Source organism: Orycteropus afer, unplaced genomic scaffold (assembly GCF_000298275.1).
Source record: "Orycteropus afer afer isolate SDZICR_OR568_19922 unplaced genomic scaffold, OryAfe1.0 scaffold00006, whole genome shotgun sequence".
NCBI lineage: Eukaryota > Metazoa > Chordata > Mammalia > Tubulidentata > Orycteropodidae > Orycteropus > Orycteropus afer.
The window spans coordinates 21,842,756-21,867,584 of record NW_006921593.1 but is presented as its reverse complement, the minus strand read 5'-3'; the positions used below and the strand labels follow the sequence as shown (position 1 = coordinate 21,867,584).

Sequence of the window (24,829 nt, the reverse complement as noted above, 5' to 3'; positions counted from 1 at the left end):
GCAGGAAGCCTTGGAGCCAGCACTCGGCTACTAACTGAAAGGCTGCCAGTTCGAAGCTGCCCAGAGGCCTCGGAAGAAAGCCTAGTGATCTGAAGGGGCGCAGCCTGGGGAGCCCTCAGAACCCGTGTGCTCTGCACGCAGGGGCCGCCATCGGCTGGGCCCAGCTCCACAGACGGGGCTCCGACTCCCTGGTTTACTCCTGAGGCAACTTGGCTCAGCTCTAAGTTTTCTCACCCAGATCGTTCAGTGTTTTTATCCGACTGAAACAGCGACTCAAAGAAGAAAACGGAGAAGCGATGCCTGAGAGCCTTTGCCAGTGAGATGCTGGGCTCCCTGCCGACCGGGGCCCCGAGCGGCCATCGTCCCCTGTGCTCCTTCCACCCCAGCTCCTGCACCACAACCCCCAGGCAGCGCTCGGGCGGGTGCGTCCCCACGACCATCCCCCAGCAGACCCGAGGGCAAATGCCTCTCTGCAGAGCCGGCATCTGGTGGCCCCGGGTGACCAGGCTTCACATGCTCTGGTCATTGTGGGAAAGAGCGAGCAGACCGTCCGCAGGATGAAAGCCACTCCCAAGCCGACGCTCAACGCGAACGTGAAAGGCTTCCTCGGGACAGGGAGCAGCTTCACTTTTACATGCACCCTCCTAATTCACAATTCAAGTCAACGTGGGTTCCGGGACAGTCAAAGAGGAGACAGACAGTCCCAGTGGCCCTGAGCGTGCCCCTGAATGAGAATCTACTAGGCACACCGAGTCCTCCGTGCTGCTCCTTGGACCCCGACCTTCCTCCATTACTAATCTGAGCACCGAGAAAGTCCCGCTCGGAAACGAGCATTTGGCGCTCTCTTTTAGGAGGCGCCTTCTCAGGGGTCACAGAGTCCTTAGTGCTGATTAGAGTCAGACCGTGCATGCATTCATTCAGTGGGATGACATAGGGGCACACACCCCTACACGCATGTGCACACCAACACATGTACATACACACTCATGCACACCCTCATACATATACTCACGCTCATATACACGCATACACACATGCACACACTCACATATACCCACACACCCATACACACATGCACACACACATAAACACACTTATTTACACTTAGACACACACTCCATACCCCTCCGAGAGCCACACTCCCGTGGTGGTGCCTGAGGACGAAGCTTCCAGTCCCCAAAGTCTCAGTGTCCATTGCCCCGGCAACCCTGGTCCTCAGCCACACCCTGACAGTGACAAGCCACAGGACCCACCTCCGAGACAGGCCCACCCTCCACACCCGTGGGGCTCAGCCTCTCCATCCTTCGTAAGAACCCCCTGGGGACTGGTAACAGCACGGGTACATGAGACATCCAGAAATGCCAATGGAAGCCACCCAGAGGGCAGGGCCCAGGGTTGGTACAGTATGCAAAGCTCGGCCTGGGGTGGGACCAGAGCCATGTGGAGGAAGTGCAGAGCTGGCGCCCCTCACCCCACCCACAAGGACCCTGGAGAGCGAGGAGCTGTTTCCCGGCCAGCCAAGTTTCTTTGAGCTTCAACTCAACTGCGCTGAAATGAGCTGTCGCTTGGCTTATGGCAACACAGTTATTCAGGGGAGCACGGTGGCTGTGTGGCAGAACCCTCGCCCTCCACGCGGGAGACTGGGGCTCGATTCCTGGCCAGTGCACCCCATGTGCAGCCCCCACCCACCTGTCCATGGAGGCTGCCAGGTTGCTAGGCTGCTGAGCAGGGGTCCGCAGATCTTCCAGACTAAGTCAGACCAGGAGCAGAGGCCTGGTGCTGTTCTTCCAAGAATGAGCCCGTGAGGACCCTGTGGGTGCTGACAGTCCAGCCCATGACCAAGCATGGGCCGCCACATTTTACTGTGTTTACACGGGGTCACCTGGAGTCAGGGGCCAACTCAACGCCGCCTCCAGCAACAACATCAACATTCAAACTCTGGCTGATGTAGGTCCCTGGTCGCAGGGTCAATCCGAGAGCAACGTGCATTTGCTCCGCACGATGTAACAATGACCTGTGACAGCTGGAGGGTGCGGTGGCTATAGTGTCGGGGGCAAGGAAGGAGGTCAGAGTCGTCTGAGTGTGCTGAGGCTGCACGGAGCCCAGGGCCTCGCTCCGGAAGATGACAGTCGGGCATGAATGAGGGTTGGGCCCTTCTTCATCCTGCCGGGAATTTTGTCTCCTTCCCTATCTGTGCTTCATTCTTCAGAAGTGTGTACAGTTAACCGATCGCTGTTATGATAAGCGCAGTGTGTTATATACTAATAATAAGCCTGTCGGTTTTATCACAATAAACCTGTTGATGGGAAGCAGTGATGAGAAGTCTCAGGGAGGAGGGAGTGGACGTTTCCACTACGGCAGCAGGTGCATCGGGCGCAGCCGTGAGGAGCCGTGCAGGTAACGAGGACAGAGGAGCGCGGGAGAAGATTAAAGCCAGGGGTTAGGCTTGGGCGGCTTTGCTGCTTCCCCTTCACCTAAAAACAGTGGCTTAATGAAGACAGAGCGCAGCAGAATCGCCCATGCGTCCAAGAGCAGTTTTCGGGCTCTAATGGACACTTCGACGTTTGCCCAAAGCAAGTGGAGAGGGGGCAGTGAAGCCGAAATGAAATTATGTCACCCAGAAAGGAATGCGTCACGTTGCTGATGAGAGCCGGAAAGAAGGAGAAAGGAGAAGACAAAGGCGTCCTCTCCTGATGCCACCCTGGGAGGGAGGGAGACGCAGTGAGGGACAGGAGGTGACACAAAGATGCCGCGGGGGGCCTGGGGGCCGGCTGCTTCCTGGGGGGGCTATAAAGGAAGTGAGCGGCCGTCTGGGCCTCCACTCCTCACCAGCACCGCAGGGCCTCTTGTCCGCTCCTGGGAACTGGGTGAGTAGCTCGGGCACGGGGCCACTGCCGAGTGGTTCCACCATGTAAAATCTCCTCCCAACCTGGGCGAGGGTTGGATTTAACCAGGACGTAGCTGGAAGGACAGGAGCTATCGTGAGGCCGTCCAAGGTGAAGGCACCCTGTGCGGACAGGACCCCCAGCTCCCAGGACAGCAGGTCCTTGAGGGCCAGGAGCTAAGCATTGCTGATGATCTCCCAGGATGGGCTTACTGTGGGTCCCCAGAACAGCTCACCCTTGTGTCCCCGGATGGGCTCACCTGTGGGTTCCCCAAGACAAGCTCACTTATAAGTCCCCAGGAAGGGTTCACTATGTGCATCCCTGGGATGGGCTCACCCATGGGTCCCCCACGACAGGCTCACCGATGGGTCCCCTGGGGCGGGCTCACCCGTGGGTCCTCCAGGACGGGCTCACCTAGGCCCCCAGGAATGAGCACACAGCCCCCTACTGTCATGGCTTGACCTCATCACTGCCTGCCCAGCTTCTTCCAGGTTGGGGATACCCCACCCCACCCAGTGTGTGACACCCTAGCAGGTCTCTAAGCAGGAGAGGGGGTGGGGTGAGGGTAGAGATTCACACATGCACACACATGCACACACATGTCACACCCCTCCAAGGGCCACACTCCCAGGTGATGGCCAAAAAAGAGGCTTGCAGTGCCCAAGGTCTGTTTCCAATTTGGTCCGATTCATGGTGATTCCAACTCACAGTGACTCCATGGAACAGAGTAGAAAGAACTGCCCCATAGGGTCCCGGGCTGTGGCCTCCACAGGAGCAGACTGCTGGACCTTTTGTCCTGTGGAGGCTGGTGAGTTTGAACCACCGATCTTTTGGTTCGCAGCTGAGCGCTTTCCACTGTGCCACCAGGGCTGTCAGGAGAGAGGTGAGGGTGTGCCCATCTCGCTGCTGAGGGAGGGGTCCTCTCCTGAGACTCGGGGGGCTGCAGCATCTTCTGTTGCTCCTGGAGGGCCGAGGGCTGGGGCCGGCCCACTGGCCAGGCACCTGCGGCAGGTGGGCACTGCCAGGCAGGTCAGCGCCTCTGCTCCGGCCGGGCTGCAGGTGGAGTTTCGGGACCTGTTTGTGTCCATTTGAAATCGCAGCAGCTGCTCCTCCCTTCGCCTTTGGGGCTGTCCACTGCAGGAGAGCAGAGCACATGGCCTGTGGGTTTCCGTGGGGACCCCAGAGCTGCCCGGCCCGGACAGCAGTGAGCTCTCCATGACAGCCGAGGACACAGCTCTCCCCCTGAGCTGCTGCAGGGGGTAATCCTCGAGTGGGTGGGACAGGCTGGAGGCCCCAACCGGGTACAGAACGAGCCCTGTGTGGGGTCCCACGCCGCGCCCAGCCTCAGCGCCCCCAGCCCTGCACGGGGTCCCACCCCACGCCCGGCTTCAGCGCCCCCAGCCCTGCACGGGGTCCCACCCCACGCCTGGCCTCAGCGCCCCAGCCCCGCATGGAGTTGGGCCAGCCACCCCCATCACGCTTCAGCTCCCTAAGCTCCGGGCTCGGCCTCCTCACAGCTCCTCCTCGCTGGTCCCTGCCGAGGCAGCTGAGGGGACAGAGATGGGGGGGCACACAGAGCTCAGAGAGGCCCTGTGCCTCCTGGTTCCCTAACACAGACAGACAGACCATCTGTTCACAGGCTTCACCTTCACACACACCCTGTGGGTCTTCTGATCATAGAGGCTGACGCACTGTCTGTCATCGATTCTGTGAGAGCGGGCGGGGCCCAGAGAGAGCCCACAGCATCCAGAGAGCCAGGCTCACTGCTGCGGGTACTCACGCCCACCCCAGTGTGGGCCCGAGGATTCCCCGGGGATGTGGCTGTGTGTGGGAGCACCGGTGGCGTAGTGCCTAAGGCACTTGACTGCTGACCAGAAGGCCGGCGGTTCAAACCCACCAGCCACTCCTCAGAAGGAAGGTTGGGCAATCTACTTCCGTAGTGATACTGCCAAGAACGGGTCGCTATGAGTCGGGTCCAACTTGATGGCAGTGGGTTTGGTTTGGGGTTTGGTGACTGTATGCGCGTGTATGTATACACATGCACATATACATATATAGCACATGCTACCTACATGCATACATGCATGCATGTGTACACACAGAGAGACACTGCACTCATACTTACTCTTCCTCACATGTACAGACATGCACACATGTACATGCAACTGTGTGTTCACACACAGTACATTCTTTTACACAGAAACACACATAGTTGCATATGTGGGCATGTACACAAATACAAAAATAAGTGCTGAGGAGCAAGGATGTCTCCTTGAGGACTAAGGTGCGCCTGACACAAGCCATGATATTTCCAATCACCTCGTATGCATGTGAGAGCTGGACAATGAATAAGGAAGACCGAAGAAGAGTTGATGCTTTTGAGTTGTGGTGCTAGGCAGATCTGTCCTGGAGGAAGTGCAGCCAGAATGCTCTTTGGAAGCAAGAATGGCCAGACTTCATCTCACCTGCTTTGGTCATGTTGTAAGAAGGGACCATTCCCTAGAGAAGGATGTCATGCTTGGTAGGGTGGAGGGTCGACGAAAGAGGGGGAGGCCTTCAAGGAGATGGATTGATATGGTGGCTGCGATGATGGGCTCAAGTATAGCAGGGATTGTGGGGCTGGTGCGGGATCGGGCAGTGCTTCGTTCTGCTGTGCATGGGGTCACTATGAGTCGGAAATGACTCCACGGCATCTAACAACAACAACACATAAATGCACACATACACATATAGCACATGTTGTCTTATGTATATACACATGGATGTACACACACATACACAGTTATGCACACATACACTCCAAGCACATCAACACATGCTCTATTACCTACATATACACTCATACACATGTGTGTACACATGCACACATATACACATCCACTCACACATGCACTCTCACGTGTACATGTGTGTGCACATTTAGACAGACTACACTCTCACATGTACACGTGCGCACACTCTCTCACATGTGCACACCTGCACACACTCTCCCACGTGTGCGTGCACGCACGCACACACTCTCCCACATGTGTACACCTGCACACACACACTCCCATGTGTGCACACAGGCACACACACTCTCCCACGTGTGCGTGCACGCACGCACACACTCTCCCACATGTGTACACCTGCACACACACACTCCCATGTGTGCACACAGGCACACACACTCTCCCACGTGTGCACACAGGCACACGCACTCTGCTGCTCTCATCGTTCGGGACCCCCAGCCTGGTGTGCACACGTGTCAGCACAGTCCTCCCTTCTGTCGTCCGCCCCCAGGTCCACCCTCGTTGTGGCCTCATCCGAGGACCTGGGGCGATGAAGGTGCCGCCAGCCTGGGTCCTGTGTGTGCTACTGCTGGGCCTGGCCCCACAGGGCTCCGCCAGCCGAGCCCACCCACACTCCATGGAGGCCCGCAGTGAGTGCTGCCACCTCCCCTCAGCCCCCCGCCAGGCCCGTCCTGGCTAAGAGTCCCTCTCTGGGGGTCGGCCTTGGGATGTAGAGCCTGCTGTGTGCCAGGCCTCGCCCCAGACCCCTGCCCCTGCCCAGCCCCGAGTCAAGAAGTTCCTGTCCCACCACCTGCCTGGCCTGGGGCCCAGCCACTCTGCCCGGGCCAGCTGGGCAGGCGGGAAGGGAAGTCGACCCTGAGCAAGTCTGAGTGCCTCTGAGTCTTCCTGTGAGGGGTCCCCCACCTCTGGGAAGCCCAGTGTGCACCTCCAGAGACCCCTGCCCACACTTCTCTCATCTCCCCTCCACAGCCCCTGACATCAACCCCGCCTGGTACACAAGCCGCGGCATCAGGCCTGTGGGCCGCTTCGGGAGGAGATGGGCAGCCCTGGAGGGCAACCCCAGGTCTGGCCACCTGCACGGGCCAGCCTGCTTCCCCTTGGTCAGTGGCACCCGGTCCTCATGGGACAGAGGACAGTCCAGCTCGTCAAGAACGTAGCTGGGAGGGCCTTCGTCCCACTCCCTGCCCCCTCCTCCTTTGGCTGCTTCCTGTTCAACCCCAATAAAAGCTCCTGCCCGTGGGGCGGCTGTCTGCACCTCGTGGGGGTGACTGGGGCCGTCTTTCTGCGTGAATCCACCACGACCCGCAGCAGCCCACGTGGATCAGAGTTGGATGGGGCTCCCCAGGACCTCTCTAAGGCACATGGCCAGCCCTTTCTCCCAAGGCACCTCTGTGTGGACTGAACCCCTAAACTTCCAGTCAGCAGCAGAGTGTATTAACCCTCTGCACCCGGGTCCTCTAAATAGCTGCCACAGAGTCAAGTCCGACCCACAGCGACCCCTTGTGAGTCGGAGAGCCCCACCCCACAGGGTTTTTGGCAGCTGGGTTTTCAGAAGTCAGTAGCCAGGCCTCTCTGCTGAGGGCATCTGGAGGACTTGAACCCCCAAACCGTTTGGTTACCAGCCAAGCCCTCTCTATGTGCACCATCCAGGGACTCCATGGAGGAAATCTACTCCATGGAGGGGCCGGCTCTGTGAGCCCAAGGGCCCGGCAGCCGGGGCTCCCACTGTCCTCTGTCTTCTGCCTCTGACCCACCACGTGTGGCATCTGGGGCCCAGGGTGGGATTTCTGGGACGGACACACCCCACATCCCCCACATAATGCTGGGGCCCAGGCCCCTGCCCTGCCTGTTGTTACTCAGAGAAGCAGCAGCCTTACAGCAGCCAGGGCGGGTGGTGCTTCCCTTCAAGGCCCGGGCAGCCCCGTGGGGTCCCACAGCATCCCCGGCCACCCATGCCGCTGCGTCTCCTCTCAGAGGCTTTGGAGTCAGTGCCCAGACACTTGCCACATCCAGCTCTAACTCTGCGTGGGGGCCGCCCCCAGCCTCCTTGCGCCTCGGTTTTCACATTGACCCCAGGACGGGTGCACTTACAAGCCCAGCACGTGCACAACAGCCCGGCTCAGGGAGAAGACACCCCGAGCATGATCTATCTTCCCCAAGCTCCACTCCCAGCACAGCACGGTGACAGGAGTGGCCAGGGACCTCCAGCCCAAAGCTGGGTGCCCTTGGGACATGGATGTCAGTCTCAGGGGGTCAATCCCGACCACTGCCTTCTCCCCACGCTCAGGAGGACCCTGTGGGCAGGTCCCAGGGCAGCCCCAAGCCTTCAGGCCCTAGCCATCCAAACTCCAGGGTGAGGAAGGCAGCTTGGTGGCTTGCTGGCCAGAGAGAGGGGGCCAGGTCGCTCACTCAGGGCCGAGTCAGGGTGGGCTGTGCCCCTTTCCACTCTTGGCCACTGGCCAAGCAATGGACTAGCAGCTGAGTGTGGGCTGGGGGCAAACAGGCCAGCCTCCTCCAGGGAGCACCCCTCACCCACACACCTCCCCAGGGCAGGGCAAGCTCATGGACACAGAAGAGGTGACAGCAGGTCAGGGTCACCGCCCAGTGTGAGGGGAAGACAGGGACAGTGTGAAGAACCTCACAGGTAGGATGGGGGCTCCAGACGAGGAAACATGCCTCCCAGAACAGGCCCTGCTTAGACGGGCTGTCTCCAGATGTGGGCTGGGGTTCAGGGGAGAACCAGGGCTGAGTGGTCAAGTCACCTGGAGGCCTTCAGCTCCAGGGCGGTGTCTGTCTGTGGTCTGTGGGGCTGCCTGTGGGGACAGAGGCTGGCTAGGAGCCTCCTGCACCAGCCAGAGGCAGGGGACCTGAGGCTGGACCCAGCAGCGGACAAAGAGGACCAGTGGAAGGCCGACAGCCAGAACCCAAAGGCAGCCCCTGGAAGACTTTCCTGGCCAGGCAGGCCGGTGACCTGAGCTCCCCTCCCCTCGGGGACTCTGGGGCCATGTGGTGACCACCACACAGAGGAGTCACAGGGGAGGAGAGGGGGCTTGGGCACTGGTCGCCATGACCAGGCTGCCCATGCGGTCTCCAGGCAGTGAGTGTGCCCTATCAACGGTGAGACGGTTTGGGTGCAGCACAGGCCATCAGCAAGCGCTCCGCAGACGTCTGTCCGCGGCGGTGGCGGTGGCTGAGCCAGGGCAACCTGCCCCGCTTTCAGGCTCTGGAGAGCGCCCTCTACCCCTTTGTTCGGCACGTGTGAGGTCAGCACCTGGTGTGAGCCCCACCTTGCTCCAAGCCAAAGCCAGCCCGGGTGTGGTCAGGTCGATTCCAGCCCGTGGAGACGCCATGTGTTACTGAGGAGAAAGGCCCCAGTGGGCTTTCCCAGCTGTCGTCTTTGTGCAGGTAGACCCCAGGTCTTTCTTCTGTAGCACCCCTGGGTGGTTCACACCACCAACCTTCAGTATTAACCTCAAATAGTGAAGCACAAAGTGTTTGTGCCCCGCAGGGTCCTGGCCTTAGACCAGGCTCTAGAAATCCCCAGAAGGAAAGGCAGCCTGCGCCCCTGTCCCCACGGACATGCCGCCTTGCCTGAGACCAGGTTTGCCTGGGAGGCTGTGAAACCAACACCCAGGTCACCTACAGATGGACTGAACCGAGGCCCCTCGGGGGAGGGACAGCTAGGCTCCCAGACGACTGCAGTGAGATCAAGGGGGGATGCAGAGGGGAGGGGCCCACAGAGGGCAGGAAATGGGGGCACACAGCCACACTCCAGGAGGGGCCGTGGCAGGCTCCCAGAGAAAATGAGTCTAACATTTTAAATAAGTTTGATAACAACATGGTTAGGTTCCAAAGACCAGGTCAGTTCGGGTAACCATCTTTACGCGAGGGAGTGGGGGCTGGGCCCATCCTCAGGGTTGATGCCTCCCACCCCTGCCCCTCAGTCACCCGGTGGGCACCTCTGGCATGTCTCCAGATGTGGATGAGTGTGTTGAGGTGGGCTCCCCTTCCCCACCATGACATCCCCCCCATCATGGAGCCTGTGAAGGTTGGGGTGGGGGTTGGTGTTGCCCACCGCCTCCTGCCACCACCCTGGGCAGAGACCCCGCGTGTCCTTGGTCCTTGGCCTTGTCGCCCCGCTTGGCCCTCTTCCCTCTCCCCTGCTTCCTTCCTGCATTCCCCTACCCACTTGCCCTGCACATCCACCCCTTGGTCCACCGCCCTGCCCCTGGCTGCCAGCAAACCCGCACGGTCCCACTGTCACTCCATACCCTCCATGGCCAGACGGAGGTGTCATGGACAAATGGGAGAAGGTGTCCCATGGCCGATCGGCCGCTGTCCCTCATGTGGCCTGGTTGTTGCCAGGGCCTCTGGTAACTCATTCAGCGTGGCCCAAGGAGGGCGCCCGGACCCTCGTGGAACCCAGGCCATTGGAGGTCCCACCTGAGAATATTTTCAAAGTCGTCGTAAAAGTGAAATTTCAGATCATGAGAGAACCGATCTGTGAGGAGCAGGCGTGGACCATTATACTACATTGTTGTATGTTGTGTTGCTGTTAGGTGCCACCGAGTCATCTCCGACCCATAGCGACCCTATGCACAGCAGGAAACACCTTTGTATATATTTGACGTAATTTAATATTGTTGTTGTTGTTGTTGTTATGTGCCGTCGAGTCGGCCTGACTCATAGCAACCCCTCCTTGGGTTTCCGAGGCAGTATCACTACGGAAGTAGGATTGCCCAACCTTCCTTCCGAGGAGTGGCTGGTGGGTTTGAACCGCCAGCCTTCTGGTTAGCAGTCAAGTGCTTTTAGCCACTATGCTATATAAACGGCTTTTAATAATAAAATGTAGCACAAGTGATGCCAGCCTGGTGAGGGGAGGACAAGGGCTGCAGGCACCCGGACAGGCACGGGCAGCCTCCTCCAGGCCCTCACTTCCTGGTCGGCCCACCCACCCCTCACACACCCCTCAGCAAACCCTGTAATGTGCTCTTCAGTAAACACTCGCTCCCTAGGAGGGCGTCCCAGGACCCCCCAGACCACAGCAGAGGGGTTCACTCTAGTGGTTGTGGAGCGCCATCTGGTGGCCAGGGGCGGGCCCCACTCCCACCGCCTCCAGGTGTCCTACCCTTTGGTGATGGGGTTCCCAGCATAGCAGGGCCTGGGGGGGCCTGGAAAGCAAGGTCACACTGGCTTCCACAGCCCCCTCACCTGGGGATGACCAGTGAAACTGTCCAATCTTACTAGCCATCGAAAACTGCAATGAGCAAAGCAATAAGCTGTTGATTTTCACCCATGAAACTGTCCAGTGTTAGAAAAAAACGGAGAAAGGGTCCTGTCCTGAGCTGTCACCACCTTCAGTTTCTCTGGACAACAAGGACCAGAAGGAGCATCTATTTAGTACAGACACATGGGAGGCTTCTGCTAGAAATGTTGTGAGGTGCGTTGAGTCCGCCTCCCACCCCACTCCGGGTCCTGAGCCGTCCCTTGACCCCGTGCGCACGCTGTGACACATGCAGGGCTTGGAACCAGTTCGTTCCAGTCCACCCCTGCTGGGAATCCGCATTTCCAGCCCAGATGTCCAAGATCCCGAGGTGGCTCTTACAGTGCAGGGACACATAGTGGTCGCCTGGGAATCTTGGGGCCCCCTCAGGATGGCTGCCCAGCCCCTCAGTAGAGCAGGGATTGTGAGGACGGCCCAGGCAGTGTTTCCCTCTGTCACAGAGAAGGTCACTATGAGCCGGAGGTGACTCGAGGCACCTACAACAACAGGGGTCTTGTTAAAAGGTTGGTTCCAAGTTCTCAGCAGAGGACTGAACTGGTTTGAAGCCCTGGAGCCACGGGCTCATTGGCTGCTTTTCATCCCCGGCCTTTGCCCCGAGTGCGTCTTAGTCTGCACGCTCCGCTGACCCTGCTCGTCGCAGCCTCACTCAAGCCTCCACTGACAAGGGGGTGCAGGCCGTGCGTGAGGTGCAGTTGTCTGCCGTGGAAAGCAGGCCTGCCACGTGGAGGGTGGGATCTGCCCCCTGCCACCACTGCCCCTCCGATGGAGCAAGCCCCGGGAAAGGGTGATTCCCCAGGAGAAGCTGAGCTTCCTTCGCCCAAAGCCCAGCACAGGTACAGGACGCCTCAGGGCCCACAGGTCATGGCAGCAGCCTGGTTAGCATGAGGCAAAGAGGGCTTATCACAAAGGAGCTCACTGCAAAGGCATGACCGGAGCACAGAGGCCACAGAGCCGGGAGCCCAGGGCTCGCAGTGATGGGGTGAGCCTGCCTGGTGGGGAAAGCGGTTGAGAAGACATCCTGAGATGGCCCCTAGAGGGAACCCAACCGGTGCCTGGCCTCTGTGTCCCCAGACACCTGAGGTCCACGCTCAGAGTCCGGTCGATGTTCCTCAGAGAAGATGGAGAAGAATGGACTGGGAGCAACCGGAAGCCCCAAGGAATCCCCTGAGGGACTGCACAGGCCTCTGGGTTCTGGAGGCTGACGAGTCCAGGTCCAAGGCCAGGACCTTCCCTTTGTGCCCACATCCATCCCGCGGCAGACAGAGTGAAGCCACCTGCTCCAGGTGGGCCGCAATGTTCCCGATATGCAGTCTGTCCCTGCTTGGCACAGTCTCCGAGTCTAACCTCACCCCGAACATGGCCACATTCAAAACGCCTTCAGCCTGCCAGCTCAGGTGTCAAGAGACCCAACAGCAAGAAGTCCTCTGGGGCTGACCTTCCAGACAGTGGCATGGCCCTCTCGGTAATGGCAGGTGGATGAGAGATGAACAGATTAGCCCCTGGTGGCTCAAACAGTTCATGGCTGCTAATCACAAAGTGGGAGGTTCGAGTGCACCCAGGACACCTCGGAAGAAAGCCCTGGTGGTCAGCTTCCAAAAGCATCACCCACTGAAAGCCCCACGGAGCCTGCTCTGCTCCGACGCAGGGGCTCACGAGTCAGACTCAACGCCAGGACAACTGGAACTGCTCCCGTCCAGAGAAGTGTCCTCTGGGCCACTTAGTCACTGCCAGTCACACAGCCACCCCTGACTCATTTAACAAGAGCCCCCCTGAGATGTAGGGACCAGCCCGTGATCACACCACCAGGGCCCGAGTCAACCCGACCTCACAAACGCACCGCAACCCAGATGAGAGGACGGTGTTTAATCTCACAAGCTGTGTAGCTGACACCCCAGCAGGAAGTCAGTCTTCAAAGTCCTGGGGGTTCACAGCCAGGGAGAAGAGCAGGAGGCAGGCGGCTGGCACCCCTGCTGCCCCCATCAGACGCCATCCTTCCTAGAGGACTTCACAGAGATCCAAAGGCCCCGGACCCAGCCCCGTGGCTGCGTTTCTCCCTGGCACTGCCCCCCACCTCCCAGAAGCAGGTGGGCCTAGCCCCTGCCCAGCACCAGGAGCCAGGCGCCTGTCCCCCCGTCGTAATGACCAAAGTCCTTTCCAATCCGTGCTCCTCTCCCGCCGCTCCATTCCTCCGCATCCCGCGGCGAGGCAGCTGAGGTGGGCAGCATCCAGGCGTCCAGTGAGCAGGCAGCCGGCCAGTGCCCCGGAATCAGACAGGGCTCCTCTTGCCGAGCCCTGAGGGGGTGAAGCCAGTACCCCTCTGGGAGCCGTTTGACACAGATGTCCCTGCAACTCTGGGAAGTGGCCTTGCACAGATGCCAGCTCTGCGGTCCTGACAGTGAGTCAGGACATCAGTGGCTCCCTCAGGACCGGGCAGGGACCTGGCTGCTGGGTGTCCCTCCCGCGGCCCTCCTGAAACGGCTGCTTCTAGCGGGCACAGCATTTGGCCTGCCGGGGGGGCCCTTCATTCAGAGTCACCCTGGGGGTCCCCCTCTGAGTCTGGTCCACCCTCTCCTCTTCTCTTTGCAGTAGCTCCCGTGCTGTTCAAGGCAGAGAGGGGGAGAGTTAGGTGGGAAGGGGTGGGTCCCCTGCCCAGCATGCGTCCTGCAGGCTATGGCAGCCCTGGGGACACCCCCTCCCCAACACTGACCCAGAGCCATCAAACAGGGGCTCCGTGCCTCTCTGGCTCACCTCTGCGTCCCTAGAAACAGTCTGTTGAGTCCCAGGACACCAGAAGAGAAGGCCCCATGCAGAAGGCCGGGGGCTAAGCTGTGCTCTGCCCTGCACCACCCCCCACTCACCCTCAGCAGTGAGGGCCTCCCTGTGCCAGCCCCCCACTCACCCTCAGCAGTGAAGGCCTCGGTGACCTGGTGGTTCAGTTTGGCAGAGGCTTCCGCAAACAGCAGCCTTCTACTCTCTGCAAACTCCTTCCCCTCCTGAGGGAACAGCCAGGAAAAGCCAGGGTGACTTCTGGGAAGAGGCTTCTTCCTTCTGTCGGGATTGCCCCCCACAGAGACAGGAGGGAGGTGTTTGCCATGTAATCTGTTAACATGAGGCCCTGCGGGGACAGGTGGATCCTAACCCATCTGAGCGGTGTCCTTACCAAAGAGAAGAGATGGAGAGACAGAGGTAGAGGGACGAGGGGTGTGAAAAGGGAGCTGGAGATGACAGTGTGCAGACCAAGAAGTGAGGAGGCACAAGCAGGGGCGGGGAGACCCCTTCCTCCAGGGAGCCCACCTGGTTTAACACACAGGTCAGGCCTGTGTAGAGAAGTGGGTGTCAGGGGCCAGGGCAGGTATGGGGCCCAGGAGGTCCCCATGCTCCCTGGAAGGCAGGGGCTACACCCTAAAACGGTGTGAGTGAAGAATGGCCACCTCAGCCCTCTAGGATCCCCTCCCCTGTCCCACAGTCCTGGTGGCTGGTCCCTTACTCTTTCCTCCTTCACAGCCTTTTCCCAAAACATAGCCCCCACCTGCCCTCTCTTCTCCTCCCGCCAGCTGCCCTGGGCCCCTGGGTTTACTATGCCCACCTGTGCTCAGCGCCACCAGGTGGCGCCCTCAGGGCACAGCTCCGTGGGCCAGGGACTCCTAAGCCCTCCTTCCTCCCCAGGGACAGCCATATGCAATGATGGCCCCAACAGTACCACCAGCACCCAGCAAGGGCTCGCACACCATTCCCCGTTCTGCCCCTCTGCCTCTCCCCAGATTCCTCCAACTTCTCCCTCCAAGGACTCTCCGTCTCCGGGATCTGGCCTGGTGTCCACAGGGGCTCTCTCACCGCTTTGTGGCCCTCCTCCGGTGTGCAGAGGGAAGGAAAAGGCCTCCGAGGGTGGGCAAGCCACAACCACAGAGTAGAAAGCAGCCCCCCCCCCAGGACGAGGCCTCATTCATCCGTGGGGAGGGTCCATCTTTAAGGAGGCCCCTGTGGTCCTGAGGGGCAGGGGGAGACCTATGGAAGAACTGAGCCACCTTAAGGAACCAGACTTCCAAAGCCCGGGCCTGAGCCAGGAGCCGCTGCCAGGAGACATGCCTGTGGGGTTGGCACACCCCTAGAGGGCAGTGCACAGTGGGGGGAAGAAGAGGGGCAGCCTGGATGGCAGGTGGAGACTGAGCTGCCCCCACGAGAGCCACTTGGAGGTCTGGGCTGGGCCTGGACAAGGGACGGACATTGGCCACGAGGGAGGAGGAGGCCCAGGGGGCAGTGACCAGGAGGCTCAGGAGGCTGAGGCCTCAAGGAGAAAGTGCAAGGAGGGGACATTTGCTGGGCTGGCCGCGATGTCGCCCCAGATGCTCTCAACCTCTGGAAGAGCCTGCTTCTTCCACGCAGCCTGGGCTGCTGGCCCGCTGGGAGACTGAGGAGAAGCAGCTGGCCCTAGCTTGGATGACATCCGGTGGAGAGAGACCAGCCACAGGAGCTAACGTGGGTGCAAGAGTGGACATCAGAGCATCGGGAAAGGAGAAGACACAACACCTGCAAGTTCCAGGCAGCCGCGGGGCTCTGTGCTTACCCGAGACGCATGCCACCACTGTTCAGTTGCATTTTAAGGAGCAAGGTGGCCCAGTGGGGCTGGAGTACTCGGTGCCCTCCCGTAGCACATACCTGGGTGACGTGAATGAAGCCCAAATACCCCCTCTGGGCACCAGAATGTGGGTCCCAGGTGAGGTTATTGAAAGGGGGTGTCCCCAGGTCCAGTGGGCCCCAGGGGAGTCCACTGTCATCTCACCACGTGGGCATGAGCACGTTTTTCCATTCATTCTCCAGTGAAGCCTCTTGGGGGAGAGGGCTGATTCCAGGGCTGCCACAGAGAAAGTACTGGAGGAGCCTGGAACACCTTTCCATGCCAGAAGTAAGGATGTGCTCAACGGGTGATGGGGCCAGGTGGAAGCACCACCCCTGGCCAGAGCCAGGACCAAAGTTTCCTGAGCCAGGGGGAGGATGTGGGAAGAGTGCCCGGGGGACCGGGTCTACGGAGCAGCTGTCTGTCGGCCCGTGTGTCACATCCTGACTTTGATCGCTGCTCGGGCTTCTGTGAGATGTAATGTTGGGGCAGGCTTGGGGAAGGGCAGTTTGGGGTATTATTTTTGCAACATTCTTGTAATTCTGACACTATTCCAAAATGAAAAGTCAAAAATATTTTTAAATCGACTACCTGCATCTCAGGCTCAGCCTGCCCTAGATGAGACCACTGCCTGGCTCCCAGGTGAGGTGATGGGGTCTGCGGCACCTGGCTCCTGACAATCAAGGCCTGGGCCATTCTTGATGGAGAAGCCAGAGTGAGGGAGGAAGGCAGAGCCGTGGCCTGGGATCTGTGGGGGCAGCGGGAGCCCGCTGGTCATCAGGGTGGTCTACAGCCCAGGCTTCCGGGTGGCCCCTTTGCTGGAGTCTAAGCCACAAGGACTTCCTGCCTGGGGCAGCCTGACAGGGGAAGCAGAGGCAGGAGATGTCACACACACCCCCCCAAGGCTCATCACCTGCCCCGGCTGGGGTGCTTCCCCCGCTACGGTCCGCCACCCGGCCTCTTGTCTCTGCAGCCCATGTCCTGCTATGTGTGTGGTGTGCGCTCATGCGTGTCTGAGCCCACCTGTCGACAGGTCCTCAGCCAAGGACGGAGGGCTTGCTGCTTCCCCCCGCTGGGACGTGGTGACACGGCCCCGGGGACACACCTCGAAGGTCACCTGACGCTCCTTGTCAAGGTCTGTCTTGTTGCCGATCAGCATCACCACCACCTCTCCCGGCAGGAACTCGGCCTCCAGGTCCCTCAGCCACTGTTGAGCCCTGAGGAAGGAACCCTGCAGAAGGGTTTTCAAACGTCAGGTGGTCCTCATGAGCTCTGCCAGGAAGAAGGAAGGAGTGTGCCTGTCACCCACGTACACTGTCCCAGGATCCAGTTCTGAGGAACAGGAACCAGGCCTCTCTCCGGCTTTTCATGGCAAGCTGCTGGGCACAGGTCAGCTCCTTGAACTCACCCTCCCTCCCCCCAGGGCCCAGGAGAAGAAGGTCTCAGGGTCTTTGGGGCCAGACCTCCAGCTCCAGGGGCCCCCAGCCCTTTGGCTAAGAGAGTTTCAGGGTGGCTAGCACCCCAAACCCACACCCTAATTGCAGTGCCCTGTGGACCAGGTAACCTGGTGGCCACTCTCCCCCTGCAGCACAGGGCGGGCAGACCAGACCCGGCTCACAGCCCTCCCACCTGGGACCCACTGTGTCACCGCCCACCTCCACATCCGGCCCCGCGCTCTCTGGCCTCCAGCGGACATGCTCGTCCCTTGTGCCAGAGCCCCTTCCCCTTCCTGCTCACCGCCACACGGCCACATCTCCAACACAGCTGGTCCCTGTCTCCCTGCCGGAAGCCCTCCCTGACCCTGCCGGCTCCGGTGCCCCCACAGCACCTGGCCTTCTCTCGTCACGCACCTGCTTACCGTGGTTAGGAGTCCCTGGGCAGTGCAAACGGCTGGTGCCCTCGGCTGCTAACTGAGAGGTAAGAGGTTCAAACCCAGCCACCGATGGTCCCTCAGAGGGAAGGCCTGGTGACCTGGTGGTGTGAAGATCACAGCCAAGAAACCCCGCAGAGCCGCTCTCCCTGTGGCCGGGGGGTGGCCGGGAGTCAAAACCAACTCGACGTGATGGCGGCTGGGATGCGGATGGTTAACGTCCTCAGCTGCTGACGGAAAGGGAGGGGGTTCAAGTGCAGCAGAAGCACCTGGAAGGGCGGCCTGATGATCTACCCCTTAAAAACCCTGCGGAGCCCAGTTCCGCTCCGACACACATCAGCACCACGCGTCGGAGTCGACGATATGGCACCTGGCTGGTGACTCGTGTTCCGCTCTCCTGGACGATGTACGAGGCGCACAGGGACTGTGTCTGCCCTGTGTCCATAATCTCCTCCTCAACAACTCGGCAGCTGTTCCTCCTCCTCAGAGAGGGACGAGGGGAGAGCTGTGTGTGGGCTGTCCTGGGGGCAGTGGAGGGACACAAACCCCAGCGAGCAGGAGGCCTTCCTGGAGGAGTGACTGGCTTGCACTGACTGGCTCTGTTGGCTGCAGTGACCTTATCATGAGGCCCCAGCACAGGCTGGGCTGTCAGGACACGACCGCACACGCCGGAGTCGCTCACCTTGCTGGTGATGTCGTACACGAGCAGCACAGAGCTGGCACCCCGGAAGTAGAGGCGGCAGACGCTATGGTACTTCTGGCCAGCCATGTCCCAGATCTCAAACTTGAGGGAGGCGCCCCCCACGTGCACCATCTTTGTGAAGAAGGCACCTGAAACGAGGGAGCCGGGAGCTGCATTGACACGATGTTTTTATCCACAGCTCGGATTGGACCACCTCGAGCCCTGGTTCAGCAAACCTGCTCCCCGCTGCTCACGCACTGGGATTTTCATAGCCATTAAGGCAGAGGGAGGGAGCCCTGGTAGCACAGCAGTTTAACGTTTAGCTCCTGACTGAATGCCTGGTGGTTCAAACCCACCAGCAACTGTGAGAGAAAGATGAGACAGTCTGCTTCTGTGGAGACTGACAGCCTTGGAGACCCTGTGGGCAGTTCCACTCTGTCCTCTAGAGGTGCTGTGGGTCAGAATGGACTCCAGGGCAGTGGGTGTGGTTTGGGCTTTGCTTCTGTGAAGATTGACAGCCTTGGAGACCCTGTGGGCAGTTCCCCTCTGTCCTCTAGGGGCGCTGTGGGTCAGAATGGACTCCAGGGCAGTGGGTGTGGTTTGGGCTTTGCTTCTGTGAAGATTGACAGCTTCACAGACCCTGTGGGCAGTTCCACTCTGTCCTCTAGGGGCACTGTGGGTGAGAATGGACTCCACGGCAGTGGGTGTGGTTTGGGTTTTGCTTCTGTAAAGATGACAGCCTAGGAAAGCCTATGGGGCAATTCTACTCTATCCTCTAGGGGCGCTGTGGGTCAAAATCGACTCCATGGCAGTGGGTAAAGCAGAGAGTTAGAAATGATTTGTCATAGATCTGTTGTCAACTTCTCCAAGGCTTTGGGCAGGAAGATAGGGACCTAACTCAGCAACCTGTGTCCCAGTACTAGAAAGGGGACAACCAGAACACAAAGAGAAAGTTGACACACTGTGACAAGTGGAACCAATGTCACTCAACGATTTGTATAGAAATCATCAAATGGGAACTTAATGTACTGTGCAAACTGTCAGCCAATGCACAATACAATATTATTTTAAAGAGACAAATCTGTGGGCTGCGCAGCCATGGAGCCCTCAATATGTCCACCCCCAGCCATGTGGCCGCCGGACCGATCACCCCAGCCCCTCCTCCCATCCCTCTGGGCCTCACCACGACCCTGCCTTCCTCTTGGAAGGCCTCGTTCCTCTTCCCCACCTAGGAAACCCCTACACATCCCCTCAGTCTCCTAGTGGTACCTACAAGGACGCTGCTCACCCAGTGCCCTTCCCTGAGGGGCATGCTGCCCTCCTGTACCCCACGCCCCCCAACACATCTCCAGTAGCTCATTTCCAAGGTTTTCAGTCCAAGCGATGGTGCCACATGAGCCCACATATGGATCATTCCAAGGCTAAAACTTGTCTCCTGGACCTGGGCTCCCACCCACAGGACAACATTTAACTTCCCTGTTTGGAAGCTCACTGGCAACATTAATCACATTTCCTAGCTGAAACAAAAGTGATTGTTTGTTTAATGCTGAAAGGGGAAATGGGCTTTGTGAGGCCAAATATGGTTATCTTGCTTCTGATTGCCCACTTCTGCTTGCTAAATCACTCTTAGGTAGCACCTGCTGGGGTGGCCTTGGAGGTCCGAAGTTCTGGAGCGGAGCCAGCCTCGTTCATCAGAGCCATAAAGACCCTGCCTCCCACCAGGGGGCGTGGAGAGTTGAACTAGTCCTGCCACCCCCCAGGACCAGCCTTGTATGTACGTTCCCCAACGAGCACCTTGCCACCACCCCTAGATGCCTAGCTTCTTCCTCGATGACTTATCTGAGGACACTGTGACTTCACGAGGTTCTTAGTTTGGAAGGTAAGTGAGATACCACCGGCAGAGCCCGGTGTGCTGTCTGGCGCCGCCCGTTCCACATGAGCCCAGCAGGTCTGGGTGTGAGTCTCGCTGGCACGCGGACATGAGCACTGAACGCCACCGTCCTGCACAATGTCGCTTTGGGTCCCCTGGGGCTGATCCCCGCCCTGCACCCGTGGGCTACTCCCAGGGAACTGCTTCCCCTCGCATCTGCCCTCGCGAGACACTGTGCCCCAGGGTGGCAGGGCCTGCCTGTTCAGCTGGCTGTAGGATCCCCCACCCCCGATGCAGGTGAGGCCCAGGCTTAGCAAGCGTCTGCTGAGTGAGTGGATGTGGAGACACGGACAGCTTCCTAGTGCAGTCAGGTTCCTGCACCAAAGCTCTTGTTCCACAGGGGAGACCCCCCACTGCTGCCCCAGGGGTCAGCACAGAGAACCCGTTTGGGTTTCCCCGTGGTAGGTGGGGACCGCGGGGTTTGCACTCCAGGCATGAGGTGTCCCAGCAGACGTCCAACGAGGTTTGCACTAAGCTGAGGCCTCTCTAAGCAGTTCAGTGAGAGGGTCTGCCCTCCCTGGTAGCCCTTCTTCCCTGGCAGCCCTTCCTCCCTGGCAGCCCTTCCTTTGCTCACCCACCCTGACCCAGGCTCAGGTGGGAAGCCGAGTGCAGGCTGAAGGGGGGTGAGCTTTAGGCACACTGGCCAAGGGAAGGTGAGCAGAGGGTCCCTTGGACGGTGAAGGGCCAGCTTGTTTGGGCATCAGTGTGGGCAGAGCCAGACCCTCTCCCACCAGCAAAACTGCTCCCCCACCCAGCCCGGGGAGCCAGGGATGCTTAGTCCCACCCCCTGCAGACCCTGCAGACCCCACCGAGAGAAGGCTGAGCTGAAGGGAAGGATGTTAGCATGTTCTTCTGGGTCCCGTGTGCCCAATGGTGATGGGCCTCATCACCATGCCCTCAACCACGTGCTGGGCATAGCTGGGTTCCAGGTGCGAGCACCAGGCACGGAATCCAAGGACAGGCCCCACAGCTCCTGCGCGAAAATGCCGTTGAGTCTGTTCTGACTCACAGCGACCGCGTGGTGTCCGAGCAGAGCGGGCGCCACAGGGATTCCAGTGGCTGATGTTGCAGAACCACATTGCCAGGCCTCTCTTCCGAGGCACCTCTGGGCAGCTCGGGCCTCCAGCCTTCCCACTGGTAACTCAGCCTTTAACCATCTGTGCCACCTGGTCCCTGTGCCGGTCTGTCACTTACATCCCACGGTGGGCAGCATGCTCCTGAAGTCATCCTTGACATACCGGAGAGCCAGGCTGGACTTGCCCACAGAGTCGCTTCCCAGGAGAACCAGCTTGAAGACACAGGGTGGGTCTGGGGCGGCCCCATGTCTCAGGGCCCTGTCCACCTGGGCCATGTGCTGCAAAGACACACACGTTTGAAGCATGTAGGTAGGTAGGTAGGAAGATCGATGATGGATCAATCGGTCAGTCGATAGATAGATGGTAGGCAGGAGGGTAGGTGGGTAGATGGATGGATGACAGGTGGGTAGGCAGGGAGGTGGGTAAGCAGGGAGGTGGTTGGCAGGGAGGTGGTTGGCAGGGAGGTGGTTGGCAGGGAGGTGGGTAGGCAGGGAGGTGGTTGGCAGGGAGGTGGTTGGCAGGGAGGTGGGTAGGCAGGGAGGTGGTTGGCAGGGAGGTGGTTGTCAGGGAGGTAAGTAGATGACAGATGTGAAAAGGCAGCCTCTCGGGAGCGTCTGGCGAGCTCTCTCGGCATCCGTGAAGTGCGGTCATTGAGCAGTCGGACCCCCCTGCAATGGGCTCCTTGGAGGCATTGCTTCCTCACCAGTGGTCTCACCCTCGGCCTCTCCTGGGAATTTTCCTGATGGTCAGCCCACATCCTCATGCAAGGGAGTCCAGCCGACCATGCCACTGGGAGGCCACACGAAGCCCCTCCCAGCCCACGAGCCCAGCAAACTCCCTCTGCCCTCATTTTGCTCCTTTGATGAGGTGCATGTGGACACCTTCGAACAAGCACACCACACACACACATACAGACACACACACTAAACATGCATACACACACCACGCACACACTACACATAGTACAGACACACACGGACACACCACACCCACCACACACACACACAGACATACTTCACACACACCACACAGACACACACTAAACATAGCACAGACACACACACCACACACAGACACACACACTACACATGCATACACATACCACACACACACTGCATATAGTACAGACACAGCACACCTACCACACACACAGACACCTCACACACACCACACAGACACACACTAAACATAGTACAGACACACACAGACACACACACTACACATGTACACACACCACACACACTACATATAGTACAGACACACCACACCCACCACACACACACAGACACACCTCACACGTACCACACAGACACACACTAAACATAGTACAGACACACACACATACAGACACACACTACACATGCATACACACACCACACACACTACATATAGTACAGACACACCACACCCACCACATACACACAGACACACCTCACACACACCACACAGACACACACTAAACATAGTACAGACACACACAGACACACCACACCCACCACACACACACAGAGACACACCTCACACACACCATACAGACACACACTAAACATAGTACAGACACACACCACATACAGACACACACTACACATGCATACACACACCACACACACTACACACAGCCCACACACCACATAGACACAGACACACATCTCACACACACCACATCTCACACACACCACACACACACACTACACACAGGCACCCCACACCTCACACACACCACACGGACACACACACTACACGTAGTACACACACACACACTCTTTCTCCCTCTACGAAGTGCTCAGAACCTAGACAGTGACTCACCGCTCTCTGGCCGGTTACTTCAGGGCACGAGCAGGTCCGCCATCACCAAGCTCTGCAGGCTGCTAGCTGTCCCGTCTGCCCTCCTGGTTTGGGAAGGGCTGTATCCCCACCCCACACAGCGGACGCCGGTCACATGAAGGTTGTGCTCTGCCAGAAAACAGCCCAGGTCAGGGAGGTCAGCACGGCCGCTGCCTCAGGCAGGTGGGGGACGGCCCGCCCACCAGAGGACAGGCCTCTGTCCTTCCGTCCCAGCTCGGGTGCGAGGTCCAACTGAGGTCACGTGCTCAGCTGGGGCCAGGCAGGGCCAGGCAGCTAGACACCTGGCACCGCGGAAGTCCCGTCCTCGCCTGCGAACCCCTTCGGTGGGTCTGTCCCCAGCCGCAAGTGTCCCAGCTTTGGCCCGGGGTCCCCCTGCACGGCTGCACCCTTTCCTGGGTCCTGGGCTCCTTCCTCAGACCTAGCTGAGTGTCCGTGGCGCTTGAAACAAACAGCGCAGAGGAGAAAACAGGACTCGGCCAAATGAATTTCCTTCTGCAAACAGCAGCCAGCCAGCTCCCGCTGACCCACACCTGGGCCTGGAGGGGACCCGGGCTGGGAGTCCGCTCAGACAGCGAGGGCCCCGGCTGGTGCCACCGGGGGCAGAGTGTATTTCTCTCAAATCCTCTCCACACTTCATCGCCCCAAACCATTCCCTGGAGCCTCAACCCTCGGGGACCGCTGTGGGGGAGGTGCCAGGAGAGGAGCCGGGACCACCTCCTTGTCCTCAAATTCTTCACAGGCCCATGGGCCTGGACTCCTTGTCTGATGGGATGGAACAGCCTCTTCAAGATAAGATGCCAGGGCCTCAGAGCACGGCCGGCCGGGCAGTGTGGCTAGAGCCGAGGGAGGTGGAACCAAGCCGGCTATGAGCTCAGACCCCAAACCCAGGCTGACAGTTTCCTCATGTTCTCTTAGCCACTAAAACCAGTTGCTCTCATTCGGCTGGTTGCTCTGAGAAGTGCGTGCTTTGCTGGTGTTACTGTTCACCTCATAGGTCGGCTGTCGTTGACTGAAAGCTCAGCCCGAGGGCGAGCCCAGTTCCAGGTTGATGGGTGACTAAGGGCCACGGAGATCAAAGGTCAGCATGTGCCCGAGAATAAAGCTCAGAAGGCAGGCGGGCAGGAAGAAGGGACACTCAGGAGGCAGTGGGCAGAGCACGTTGCATTGTGGGGGTTGTAATCAGTGTCACAAAACAAACCATGTATGCACTTTTAAGCGGAAAACCAGTTTGCTCTGTAAACTTCCACCCAAATCACAATAAATAAAAAGTCAATAAAATGACGGTAACTGCCGTTTCTGCCTCATGGCGATCTCATGTGCTCCATGAAGTTTGCAGAGACTGATGTTTGAGGGTCGATCCCAGGCCTGTCTTCGAGGGACCTGTGCCTGGCCTTGAACCTGCGCCCTCGGGTAGCAGCCAGCCCTCTCACCGTGGGCGCCGCCCAGGACCCCACCAGCATTTGTTGTTGTCCGGTGTCCTCCAGTCCGTTCTGACTCCACGCAACCCTGGGTGTGTCGGAGTAGGGTTCTCTCAGCCGCCGTCTTAAAGGAGGCAGACCACCAGATCTTCTGTGGAGCCACTGGGTGAGTTGAACCGCCAAGCGTTGGGTTAGCGGCCCAGAGCAAACCATTGGACCACCCAGGGCCCTTTAGCAGAGTGGGAGACAAGGAGGCTGAGGGGCTGGGCCAGGGGCCACTCTCCCACAGCACTGCACTGGTGCCATGTGGTCAGCTCACCTGTACAGACACACATACACACACTGAGTTGTCGGCAGAAGGGCCAAGTTACAGAACTGCCAAGTTACAGAACTTCGAGGCTGGGTTCTGCTTGGATCCACAAAATCAATGCC

General features: G+C 59.2%; 1 protein-coding gene across 1 annotated transcript; it reads right to left on the bottom strand.

The window, feature by feature from the left end:
• Positions 1 to 13,445: 13,445 nt before the first annotated feature.
• Positions 13,446 to 21,409, bottom strand: RAB17 (RAB17, member RAS oncogene family). The gene is made up of 5 exons (XM_007941591.1): positions 21,253 to 21,409; positions 18,129 to 18,277; positions 16,682 to 16,807; positions 13,861 to 13,954; positions 13,446 to 13,558 (listed from the first exon to the last, which is right to left on the bottom strand). Exons 1-5 carry the CDS (start codon positions 21,407 to 21,409, stop codon positions 13,446 to 13,448), a joined length of 639 nt encoding a protein of 212 aa, XP_007939782.1.
• Between the last annotated feature and the right edge of the window lie 3,420 nt (positions 21,410 to 24,829).

What these genes read in the sequence shown, in the direction of transcription:
- RAB17 (XM_007941591.1), bottom strand. Translation starts at nt 21,409, where the DNA reads ATGGCCCAGGTGGACAGGGCCCTGAGACATGGGGCCGCCCCAGACCCA. An exon ending in TGTACGACATCACCAGCAAG is followed by an intron (nt 16,808 to 18,128) that starts GTGAGCGACTCC and finishes ACCCTTCTGCAG; the next exon opens with GGTTCCTTCCTCAGGGCTCA. An exon ending in AGCGTCAGGTGACCTTCGAG is followed by an intron (nt 13,955 to 16,681) that starts GTGTGTCCCCGG and finishes CTGTTCCCTCAG; the next exon opens with GAGGGGAAGGAGTTTGCAGA.